Raw genomic sequence first — 13,067 nt, 5'->3', positions numbered from 1 at the left:
TACCACACTACACCAGGTTAACCCTTTCACTACCACACTACAGATGGTTAACCGTATGTAGTGTGGTAGTGAAAGGGTTAACCTTCTGTAGTGTGTGGTAGTGAAAGGGGTAACCCTTTGTCGCGTGGCAGTGAAAGGGTTAACCTTCTGTATTTGTTTATTTGTTTATTGTTATTCGCACTTACAAACATACATTCTTGAATAAAATAAGTAAAAAGAAGAACAGTTCAAATGTGCAGGAAAGGTAAAAGAAAACCCAAGGGCTTATAAGCGACCTCCGCTCTTAAACCTATATAGGATAACTACTGTACACACAACCCCCCCCCCCCCCCCCCCCCACATTATTCACAAACACATGCGCATATCCCTCTCTCATACACACAGATACATACAATACAGCATTATACAACTATTATAATGTTGGGGGAAATTTTTTTAAAGACTTTACACAAATACACATGGATACTATAGACTACAGGATCTGTAGTTATTTTTTAAGCTTACTTTTAAATATATTTAAAGTGGAACATGTTTCTATTATATTTTGTATATCATTCCACATCACTGCACCTTGATAAACAAATGAGAATTTGGCAACAGAGGTCCTACAGAAAGGAATGCGTAAGTCTTTATTTCTTCTTGTGAGATGTGCATGATAATGAGAATTAAATTCAAAATAAGTTTGAAAAAAATTAGACAAAGACCAATAACTTTGTACATAAGAACCCCTGTTTGATACTAGTTGACCTCATAAATTGTGAGTAGTTGCAGTTGTTTAAATAATGGTTTGGTTGGGGCTAAATAAGAAGAGTTGGTTGCAATTCTTACAAAGGATTTCTGAGCTCTATGGATTGTTTGTAAGTAAGATGGGTAAGTGCTGGCCCAAATTATATTGCAGTAAGAGATGTGAGGATAAATTAAACTGTAATACAAAGTTAGTAATGTGCTATTTTTTAATTGTTTTTTAACCCTTTTTATAATGCCCAACGATTTTGAAACCTTCTTGCATTGTATTGTCGCAGTGAAAGGGTTAAACCTCCGGTAAGTGGCTCTAGCTCATGGTAAAAGCCATAATGCTGATGGTACCTTTAAAAAGACAGATGTGCAGTAAAAAAAAAAAAGAAAAAAAAAAGACTAGAAAGAACCAGAACAGATACAAATATTAAGGTTTGGTGAAGAATAGGTTCATCTTTGTACAGTATTTAAAAACACTTAAAAAAATATCTGAAAATATATCATTCATATTATATATATGTTTTCAACAAATATAACACACTGGAAATAAATTAAACAAGTGCTGTTTTTTTCTTTTTTTAGCTTCACTCCCAGTGATAAAATCTTCAAAAGTCTAAAGGCACCAAGCAGTAGTAAACACCATTATTGATACATGGCACACGTCTCCAGTTACAAACACAGAGGCAAAAGGAGAGATTTTCAGCAACACCAGAGAAATGGTGCATCAGTTAGCAACATGAACGAAAAACAAAACACTGGTTACCATATTCTGGCATCTCCAACTAGAGACAGGGCAGTAGCTAACTATAGCTAACCAAATCTGTTCATAATAACAGATTTAATATTATGGACGCAGTGGACACATTTCAGGCCATTGTTGACCATAATTACATGATGATTTGGTCCAGCTTGACCATACATATAATTTAAACCGTGATGTACTTCCTTCAGTCAGTAATGTGTTCTACCATAATAAACACCATAATAAACACCATAATAAACACCACTTTGCAGGGGATCCAAACAGGGGCACATTCAAACCGTACAAACAATAAGTCGTTCATTGAACGATAGTAGTTCAATGACTCAAAATGGCAATGTGGCGAAAATGTCAGCTGTCTCATTGAATAGGGATGGGTAGGGATTCACATTATTTTACGGCTGTGGGTATGGCGTTCCACATTGATGTGGCATAATTGTAGAGTGACAGTGAAAGGGTTAATAAAAAAATAATAAACATCCAGGAAAACACCGACACCACTTTCACCAATGGGGTCTGCAGACTTGTCCCAAGTGCTGGTGGAAGTTGTGCTGTGAGTCCTCTGTGATCAGTTCAAGGACACCAGCTGGTGAACGGGTACAGCAAACAGTGGACTGTCTTGAATCTATAGAAAAAGAGGAAATGCAACCATTTACACTCTGAGGTAAACATCCAAACGGTACGTTTTCAGAGACGGTAAACCATGTATGAATCAATAGTTTCGAAGGAAGAAAGTCACTGTCAAATTAGGGGTGGACGGCAGGGGCGGGGCTAGGGGGTGGCTACTTGGGCTCAAGCCCCGAATGTTTTCTGAAAAGCCCCGAATCTATTAAAAAATAAAAATAAAAAATTATATATATATATATATCTTTTTTTTTTTTTTTTTTTTACAATTCATCATTGTTACATGAAAATATGTTTGCACCAGATTTAGCAGAGGCTAATTTCCATCTGTGGTCTATCCAGCTGCTAACTGTATTTGAGTGAGTTAAGTCTTGGTGTTATGGTAGACTCAGACCTAAGCTTTAAATCACAATCAACAAGTTGACAAAAACGTAATTCTTCCACCTTAGAAACATAGCTAAAGTACGGCCATTTTTAAATCAAAAGGACGCTGAAAACCAGATCCATGCCTTTATCTCAAGCCAACTCGACTACTGTAATGCACTCCTTACCGGCCTCCCGAAAAAATACGATGATAACTATTTTATTGCAATGCACTATTGCATTATTTTATTCTATTTTACTAACTATTTTATTGCACTGCACTATTTTACTTTGTATCGGTGAATCATAGACGCCTGGCCATAAGAGCATTCGGAGCATCTCTGCTCTCCCACTATTGAACTTGGGGGAGCAAAGGTATGATCTTGCTCCACCACTTTTTGATTATATGAAAAATATGATATATCCCCCCCCAATATATAAATCTAACCATAACTACGTTATGGTTAACTGAGTTTTATAGTGAAAAGAGCAGCTTTATTGGTCAAGATTGAAGGCTCTATATTGCAGGAAATTGCACGTACAGGTTAATTAAATTCAAAAAAAATCTGCCAAACCACCCCTTGCCTGCAAAAAAAATAAAATAAAAAAAACATTAAAAAAAATTAAAGAAATATTTAAAAAAAAATAATGAAAAATAAAGGGCACCTATCTGGGCTAAGCCCCGGATCTCCTACAATCCTGGTGGACGGTATAAACGGTATACGGTATAAACGGTATGAATTTGCTCTACGGTATGGATTTTGACTATACCTTGTAACCGGTAGAGCAGCTCTAAAATAGCAATGACGTCATGTAACCACAGCGCGACTATTTCACTCGCATTTGCCCCTAAAAATAGATAGAATTAGTCATAGATAATAGATATGTGCGAACTGGAAAAGGTTATTTAGGAGCACAGAGGCTTCGCGCAGTGGGCGTGTCAACACGCAATTGTCATTTCATAATAAACACAGAAGCAAACTAGCTCTTCCACCCTGCGTTTGAAGGCTGTGTGACAACTGTTCTCGTGAGTCGCGCAGTTTCTATGTGTAATGTAAACTCTGCGACGAGTCCAATGGTCTAACATGCTTTGCATCCTCGCCATTCTGGAATGCCCACTTTGCGCTAAAACCTTATGGAATGTTAACTGTCGATGTACTAGTAACCACAGCAAGCTAACGTTAGCTGGCTCCACTAGCAGCATGTCGATGTACTAGTAGCCTCAGCAAGCTAACGTTAGCTGGCTCCACTAGCAGCATGTCGATGTACTAGTAGCCTCAGCAAGCTAACGTTAGCTGGCTCCACTAGCAGCATGTCGATGTACTAGTAGCCTCAGCAAGCTAACGTTAGCTGGCTCCACTAGCAGCATGTCGATGTACTAGTAGCCTCAGCAAGCTAACGTTAGCTGGCTCCACTAGCAGCATGTCGATGTACTAGTAGCCTCAGCAAGCTAACGTTAGCTGGCTCCACTAGCAGCATGTCGATGTACTAGTAGCCTCAGCAAGCTAACGTTAGCTGGCTCCACTAGCAGCCTGTCGATGTACTTGTATTTATATAGACATTTTAAGATAAGTTAATATACCGTGATATATACCGTTACCGTCTATGCTTCAAATTATACCGTAATATAAATTTTAGACCATACCGTCCAGCCCTATGTCAAATTACTATAGTATTGTCTCCATAGCTATGATATAGAATTGTTCAGGGTATGTTCAATAATCGTATCTTTTTTCTTTTTCATGCTTCTACTTCCTTTGACACGGTTGAAAAGTCTTAATCTCAACAGGATTACATGGTTAAAACAAAGGTCAAATGTAAAGATACAAACAAAAGTTTATGTCTAGAGAGAGAAACCAGACAACTTTTTGTTCTCGCTGCTCTTTTGCAGTCAGAAGGGTGTTGAGCGTAACTCAAATGATGACACCAGAGGGTCAAAACGATTGGAGAGAGCCCACCGCGTGGCGGCTGGGGGTGCTGTGTTTTTAGGGTTGGCAATGGGAGACGCTCTGGAGAGGCCTAGCGCTACTGTTGTTGTTACGCCGAGTTACATCATCCTTCCTCCTGCATGTAAACCAGATCACAAAAACCGCCTTCTTCCACCTCAGGAACATCGCCCGTCTACGCCCCTCACTATCCTTCTCTGCTACTGAAACACTGACCCATGCACTCATCACTTCCCGACTGGACTATTGCAACAGCATTCTGTATGGCACATCCACCAAAATCCTCAACAAACTAAAATACATCCAAAACTCTGCTGCTCGCATGCTCACCTCCACCCGCCACTCCGACCACATCACCCCCATCCTCCACGATCTCCACTGGCTCCCCATCATATACAGGATTCAGTTCAAAATTCTACTCATCACCTTCAAAGCCCTCCACAACCTGGCCCCCTCCTACCTCTCTGACCTCCTTCCCCACCACACGCCTACCCGTTGCCTCAGGTCCGCAGATGCTAACCTCCTCCAACCCATCAGGACTAAGCTCCGGACCTGGGGCGACAGGGCTGTTACAGGCATATGTTTATAGCCTGTGTTAGAGGGACACCTAGTGGTGCTTGACCGGATCTTATGTGTGGACATGCGCAGTGCTGTAACCTCAGTTTAATAAAAGATATACTGAAACATGGTGTCAGAAGTGGTAGCTCCGAAAGGAATAAACGTATAAATAAACGTATAAGAAATAAAACCACGCCATGGCAAGCAACAGCATCCCAGCGCCCGAGGGCATGCACATGTCTGGGGATTTGGCGAAGAACTGGGATGTTTTCAGTGCAGAGTTTGATGATTTTTTGCTAGCTACCGGTCTGAATGAAAAGCCGAAGCCAGTCCAAGCAGCCACGCTGAGACGGCTAATGGGGAGTGAGTGCCGTCATGTTTATACACACAGCCTCGCGTTGACGGATGATCAACGTAAGGACCCAGCTAATATTTTGCGCGCATTGAGGGATCATTTCAAGCCGGCGAAGAATGTGATCTATGAAAGATACATGTTTGGATGTTGCAAACAGGAGACTGACGAGCCAATAGACTGTTTCCTGACGAGGCTGATGGAGAGAGCGTCGGCATGTGAATACCGGGCACTGAAGGACGAGCTGATTCGTGGACAGGCTTGTGTTGGGTGTCGCAAATGAAGGCACCAGGAGGCGCTTACTGCGGGAACGTGAGTTAACGTTACTAGCTGCGACTGAAATCTGTCGGCTCGCTGAACTGACCGAGAGACATATGAGGGTGATGGCCCCGCCAGCGCAGACAGACAGTGTGAATGCCGCTGACAGGCAGAGCGAGAGGCGCGCATTTCAAAGGAGTGCGGCACCAGAGGAGAGGGAGCCCCAGTGGAGCTGTAAATATTGTGGGGGGAGCCACAAACGGGGCAGAGAGCAGTGCCCAGCCTATAGTAAAACCTGCCGGATATGTGGCATAGCAAATCACTTTGCCAAGGTATGCCAGGCTGGTAGCAGGTCTGACAGAGTAAAAAAGATAAATGTGCTTGAAGATGATGACAAGAAGGGGGAAGACTCTGATACAGATGAGAGACTGTTTCAAGTCACTGAATGTGTAAATACTGCAAAGGCCCAGCAGGGGCGCAAGTGGTTTGTGAATCTAGGCCTAAATAAGAAAAGGCAGCAGTGCCAGCTGGACACAGGCTCTACCTATAATGTCATGGGCCGCAGGATTAAAGAGAAGCTGTCACCCAGAGCGGTGCTACACCAGAGCATGGCCAGGTTGAAACTATACTCTGGGGAAATCATGCCATCATTGGGAAAATTTCACACTGAATGTGTCATCCGGGGAGAAAAGCACAATCTCACATTTGAGGTAGTCGACACCGAGCAGAGGCCTCTTCTCGGGGGGAGAACTTGCGAACGTCTGGGCCTCGTGAGCTTCACGGTTCCGGATGAACTTAATAAAGTTGATATAAGTCCACCTATGCCCCTCACAAAAGTTCAGCTGCTGAGAGACTATCATGACGTTTTTAATGACCCAATCGAGTCGGTCCCGGGAGTGATACATTTTGAGCTGGATCCTGAGGTGGTGCCGGTGCAGTGCGCACCAAGGAATGTCCCAGTGGCTCTGAAGGCGAGAGTCAAGGAGGAACTTGACAGACATGTCAGGGTCGGCAACGTGACTGAGCCCACACCATGGATAAGTAACATGGTGACGGTGGCAAAGCCAGATAAAATAAGGATTTGTATCGACCCGAAGCCTCTCAACCAAGCGCTGCGGAGGTCTCACTACCATATGCCTACACTGGAACATGTGTTGTACAAGTTGCCTAAGGCCCGCCTTTTCACACTGGCGGATGCTCGCGATGCCTTTTTACAGTGCAAGCTTGACGACGAGAGCAGCCGTCTGACGACCTTTTGGACGCCGTGGGGTCGGATGAGATGGCTCAAGCTCCCTTTCGGAGTCTCTGTTGTGCCTGAGATTTATCAGCGCAAACAACATGAGCTGCTAACGGGCTTGGCCGGTATCGAACCGATCGCTGATGACATCCTGGTGGTCGGATGTGGCGATACGGATGCCGAAGCCGAACTGGACCACGACAAAAACTTGAGTGCTTTCATGGAACGATGCAGAGCAGTGGGACTCAGGCTGAGTGAGCGCAAGCTGCAATTCAAACTCAAGGCCGTACACTTCCACGGCCACATACTGTCTGCGGAGGGACTGAAAATTTACCCAGAGAAAACACGTGCCGTGCTGGAAATGCCGACGCCCACAGACGTGAAAGCGGTGCAGCGCTTTATTGGATTTGTGACGTATCTAGCAAGGTTTCTGCCAAAACTCTCTGAGGTCTGTGAGCCGCTCCGCAGGCTCCTGGATAAAGACGTCATGTGGCATTGGATGCCCAAACACGAAGATGCGGTGCGTGAAGTGAAGCGAATGGTCACCAGCACACCTGTACTCAAATATTACGACATCACAAAGCCTGTTACGATCCAGAGCGACGCCAGCATGACTGGGCTGGGGGGCTGTTTGTTGCAAGGGGGACAGCCCGTGGCTTTCGCCTCGAGGGCACTGACGCAGACTACGCAAAACTACGCTCAGATCGAGAAAGAGTGTCTGAGCATAGTCTTCGCCTGCCAGAGATTCCACCAGTACCTATATGGCAGGAACACTATCACCGCAGAGACTGACCATAAGCCGCTGATCACAATATTCAAGAAGCCCCTCCTGAGTGCACCGAAACGTCTCCAGGGTATGTTGCTGCAGCTGCAGAACTATAATCTTGATGTGGTCTACAAGCCTGGCCCCGAGATGTATGTCAGCGACACCCTGAGCAGGGCCACCCTGAGCAGGGCCACCCTGAGCAGGGCCACCCTGCCGTGTCATGGGTCTGACACCCCGTACGTGCAGCATGCTGTGTGCGCTGTGGACAGCACCCAGGCAGAGTATTCACAACTGGACCAGGCGCAGCACCTGAATGTTACGGCTTTTAGATTTGGCCAGATTGTGCAGCACACAGAGACAGATAATGTGCTCCAGGAGCTGGCGTCTGTGATTCTCAGTGGCTGGCCAGACTTTAAAGAGGACACCCCGCTGGCAGTGCGGGAATACTGGCCATTCAGAGACGAGCTGAGTGTTCAAGATGGGGTGTTATACAGGGGACAGTGTGTCATTATACCAAAAGCCATGAGGTCTGAACTGCTCAAACGCATACACACTAGCCACATTGGTGGGGAGGCATGTTACAGGCGGGCCAGGGATACCCTTTTCTGGCCAAACATGAGAGCGGAAATAAAGGACTTTGTGGCAAACTGCTCCTCATGCAACGAGCAAGCTGAAACTCTATTGTTTATTTTGCTCTGTAAATTGTCTTTGAGCATTCGGAAAAGCGCTATACAAAATTGATGTATTATTATTATTATTATTATTATTATTATTATTATTATTATTATTATTATTATCAAATAGCTTTTACCGCTATCCGCAACGACGCTACTGCTGAATGATATTTTCCCAGCTGCGACTCCTATACAGCAAAAAAGACGGGACTTACAGCAGCCAAAAAATGTATCTAGCTATGAGATGGAAACTTACAATAATTAATTGGGCTTTAACATTCTTGGATGTCATTTATTTGGAGATCTCTACAGCTCAGGTAATTGGAGTTAAAGAATCCAACATACATTTGTGGGCATCGGCAGCTGGGAGATTAAAGTCAGTGATCTAGCGGCAGAGCGAGATCGGGGGTGGTTGGTCCTGAGGGGTCCTGGGGTGGGGAGTGGGGGAAGACATTTATTTTAGTATTTTTTATTTTTTTTTTTTAGGATTTATTTTTTAGCATTTATCGCTTTTTGCTACTGGGCAGTCCAGTAAAGAGAGAGAGAGAGGAGGAACAAGAGACAGAGTGGGGGGAAGACATTCGGCAAATAACGACGGGTCCAGGAATCGAACCCGGGTCGGCCGTGCCGCGACTCAGCGTGTTATGTGGTTTGCCACTGGGGCACCCATTTTAGTATTTTTATAATTTCTTACGTATATCTTTTTTTTTTTTATGTCTTTTGTATTTTTATAATTATATATATATATGGATTGTTGTTTTTCCTGTTCTCTTGTCTTGTTGTTATTGTCTGTTGATTGTTATTATTATATATATTTTATTTTGTTTGCTCCTTCGTTTATTGTTCTTTATATTGTTTATTGTTGTGTTCTGGTATGTCTTTAAGTAAAAAAATTATTTGATCACAAAAAATATATAGCTTTCATCTCCTTCCGAACAGGCTGTGGGAGGTGGCATGTCTCCTATAGATGAAGCGGCTGTGGGAGGTGGCATGTCTCCTAGATGAAGCGGCTGTGGGAGGTGGCATAACCTCCGGATTACCGGACGCCTGCTCTACCTCCCACTGTCGCCGGCATGCGCTTCAACCTGTTTCTAAAAGATGGCAGGCCCGGTAGGCTTGGGCGGTATAATTTTTTTCATACCATCATACCCTGCTGACATAATACCCCGGTATACGGTATATGACGGTATGACTTTCATTTTCATCAGCGGGGGGGGGGGGGGGAGGGGGGAGCTAACAATATACTCGTTATCACCATACATAACGCTTATATTGAAACACGTTGACATTAGGGCCATTCTTTCAACCTAAAAGTGCACTTTCTTCAACCTCGCACATAAATTCCTTAGCAACCCGTGTTACCAAGTAAACAAATCACAGAACGATAGCCACTTAGCCAGCCAGGTACCGACGTTAGCTCTCAGAACGATTAGCCACGTTAGTTAGCCAGCAACCAGCCAGGCAGAGACGTTAGCTCTCAGAACGATTAGCCACTTTAGTTAGCCAGCAACCAGCCAGGCAGAGACGTTAGCTCTCAGAACGATTAGCCACGTTAGTTAGCCAGCAACCAGCCAGGTACCGACGTTAGCTCCGGGAATGATTAGCCACGTCAGTTAGCCAGCAACCAGCCAGGTACCGACGTTAGCTCTCAGAACGATTAGCCACGTTAGTTAGCCAGCAACCAGCCAGGCAAAGACGTTAGCTCTCAGAACGATTATCCACGTTAGTTAGCCAGCAACCAGCCAGGCAGAGACGTTAGCTCTCAGAACGATTAGCCATGTTAGTTAGCCAGCAACCAGCCAGGTACCGACGTTAGCTCCCGGAACGATTAGCCACGTTAGTTAGCCAGCAACCAGCCAGGTACCAACGTTAGCTCTCAGAATGATTAGCCACGTTAGTTAGCCAGCAACCAGCCAGGTACCGACGTTATCTCCCGGAACGATTAGCCACGTTAGTTAGCCAGCAACCAGCCAGGTACCGACGTTAGCTCTCGGAACGATTAGCCACGTTAGTTAGCCAGCAACCAGCCAGGCAGAGACGTTAGCTCTCAGAACGATTAGCCATGTTAGTTAGCCAGCAACCAGCCAGGTACCGACGTTAGCTCTCAGAACGATTAGCCACGTTAGTTAGCCAGCAACCAGCCAGGCAGAGACGTTAGCTCCCGGAACGATTAGCCACGTTAGTTAGCCAGCAACCAGCCAGGCAGAGACGTTAGCTCTCAGAACAATTAGCCACATTAGTTAGCCAGCAACCAGCCAGGCAGAGACGTTAGCTCTCAGAACGATTAGCCACGTAACCCTCTGCTGGCGCGTGCTGTGCACTACAATCAACTCCGTGTCTGTAATAGCAGTCTGTGACGTCACGGTATTGAGAATCATACAGGCGGGATCTCGAAATATCCTGGTATACCGTAATACCGTCATATCGCCCAAGCCTAGGGCCCGGTGCTTGAGTAGGCACATGGATCATCTTAAGTTTTCTTTACTTAAGAAGTTACTAAAAAGATGGGTGGGTGGGAGTGGGGGAAGAATTGTCTTTTGTGGTGTCTGTAATAATATAATTGAATAACACAAATGATATTTTACATGTTTATGTTTTTTATATTCTGTATTTATTATTATTTGTATTATTTCTGATTGTCTTGTCGTTATTGTAGTTAATATTGTTGAAGTACTGTCCTGTGGTGTCTTGTGTATTATTGTGTTACTGTATTGTGTTGTGCTTTGTTTAAATGTAAAGTTTAAAAAAATAAAAAATTTATTAAAAAGAAATAGAATTTACTCTAATTTCAAGAATCTAAAACATTTATGATTGGAGGATCAAGAAAAGAGGCTGCAGGGTTTGACTGATGTTTCGAGGTGACCGTGTCATCTTCAGAGGAGGAGGAGGAGGAGGAGGAGGAGGAGGAGGAGGAGGAGGAGGAGGAGGAAGAAGATGTGATTGCGTAGAAACCAACCGGAAGGTACAGTGTTGTGAGAATGTGTCAGAATGCCTACTTCTACGAGTCAGACTCTTCAAGAGGTTATACAGTAGGTGCGTCTGAAAATGTCACGGCTGACAAATAGCTGTACTGGGTCTTCTTGTCCAATAAAGTAAACACACCCATGGCTACGGAGAGGAGTAACTGTGATAGAATTAGGGATGTTCGATATTGGCTTTTTTACCGATATCCGATATACCGATATTGTCCAACTCTTAATTTCCGATACCGATACCGATATATGAGGGGTTTCCCCCCCAAAAAAACGGAATAATTTCAGGTAATTAACATTACATATCTCTTTCGTGGAATTATTATAAAAAAAATTTAACCGATACCGATATTTTCCGATATTACATTTTAATGACAATATCGGCCGATAACATCGGTAGGCTGATAATATCGGACATCCATAGATAGAATGTGTCTGTGTGTGAGAGAGACAGACCTGGACGGATCATCCTCCTTGGAGAAGACTCCCTTCAGTTCAATGCTGTTCATCTTGTTCTCAAACAGGCCGTAGCTCAGAGTCACCTGCTGGGACAGAAGAAGGGCTCAGACAGGAAGGACCACAGAAGAAGGGCTCAGACAGGAAGGACCACAGAAGAAGGGCTCAGACAGGAAGGACCACAGAAGAAGGGCTCAGACAGGAAGGACCACAGAAGAAGGGCTCAGACAGGAAGGACCACAGAAGAAGAGCTCAGACAGGAAGGACCAGAGAAGAAGGGCTCAGACAGGAAGGACCACAGAAGAAGAGCTCAGACAGGAAGGACCACAGAAGAAGAGCTCAGACAGGAAGGACCACAGAAGAAGAGCTCAGACAGGAAGGACCACAGAAACAGGGATTTTGCAGGTGCGTGTGTTTGTCGTATACTGTAGGATGTGTTGCTGTGTTGCTGTGTTTCTGTGCATCTCAGCATTACTTGTTTCTGCATGTTTATCTCTCTCTATGTCTCTCTCTCTGTCTCTCTCTCTATCTGTATCTCTCTCTCTCTCTGTCTCTCTCTCTCTCTCTATCTGTATCTCTCTCTATCTGTATCTCTCTGTTTCTCTCTGTCTCTGTATCTCTCTCTGTCTCTCTCTCTGTCTCTCTCTCTCTCTCTCTCTGTCTATCTATATCTGTATCTCTCTCTCTCTGTCTCTCTCTCTCTGTCTCTCTTTCTCACCCTGTCATTGCTTCACTCGAGTTATATTCTCCATTTGATCAATTTCCATCGTTCACTCTCCTGCCTTCTCCCCTCCTCCCCATCTCTCCTCTCCTCTCTTCTCTTCCTCTCCCCTCCTCCTCATCTCTCCTCTCCCCTCCTCTTCTCCCCTCCCCTCCTCCCCCCCTCTCCCCTCTTCTCCCCTCCCCTCCTCTCCTCTTCTCTTCTTCTCCCCTCCTCCCCTGTGTTCCTTCACCATTGAGCCGCAGCAGAATTCTCTAGAAACACACTCCCTCTCCTCTCCTCTCCTCTCCTCTCCTCTCCTCTCCTCTCCTCTCCTCTCCTCTCCTCTCCTCTCCTCTCCTCTCCTCTCCTCTCCTCTCCTCTCCTCTCCTCTCCCCATCATCACCCTCTCCTCTTCTCTCCCTCTCCTCTCCTCTCCTCTCCCTCTCTTCTCCCCATCATCAGCCTCACCCTCTTCTCTCCCTCTCCTCTCCCTCTCCTCTCCTCTCCTCTTCTCTCCTCTCCCTCTCCTCTCCCTCTCCTCTCCTCTCCCCCTCCTCTCCTCCCCTCTCCTCTCCCCATCATCACCCTCTCCCTCTCCTCTCCTCTCCCTCTCCCTCTCCTCTCCTCTCCTCTCCTCTCCTCTCCTCTCCTCTCCTCTCCTCT

General features: G+C 45.1%; 1 protein-coding gene across 1 annotated transcript in view; it reads right to left on the bottom strand.

The window, feature by feature from the left end:
• Positions 1–485: 485 nt before the first annotated feature.
• The window catches only part of mfng (MFNG O-fucosylpeptide 3-beta-N-acetylglucosaminyltransferase), a 96,396-nt gene continuing 83,814 nt past the window's right edge, over positions 486–13,067 (bottom strand). Inside the window, exons 7-8 of the mRNA XM_084317937.1 lie at positions 11,702–11,787; positions 486–2,120 (exon numbers count right to left, since the gene is read on the bottom strand). Coding sequence (XP_084174063.1) covers positions 2,069–2,120; positions 11,702–11,787 — 138 coding nt within the window. The 3' untranslated portion in view covers positions 486–2,068. The remainder of the gene's footprint in view (positions 2,121–11,701; positions 11,788–13,067) is intronic.

The sequence above is a fragment of the Notolepis coatsorum genome, assembly GCF_963971535.1.
Source record: "Notolepis coatsorum genome assembly, chromosome: 7".
Lineage (NCBI taxonomy): Eukaryota > Metazoa > Chordata > Actinopteri > Aulopiformes > Paralepididae > Notolepis > Notolepis coatsorum.
The sequence above is the reverse complement of the archived record's forward strand: the minus strand, read 5'-3'. Positions and strand labels throughout refer to the sequence as shown.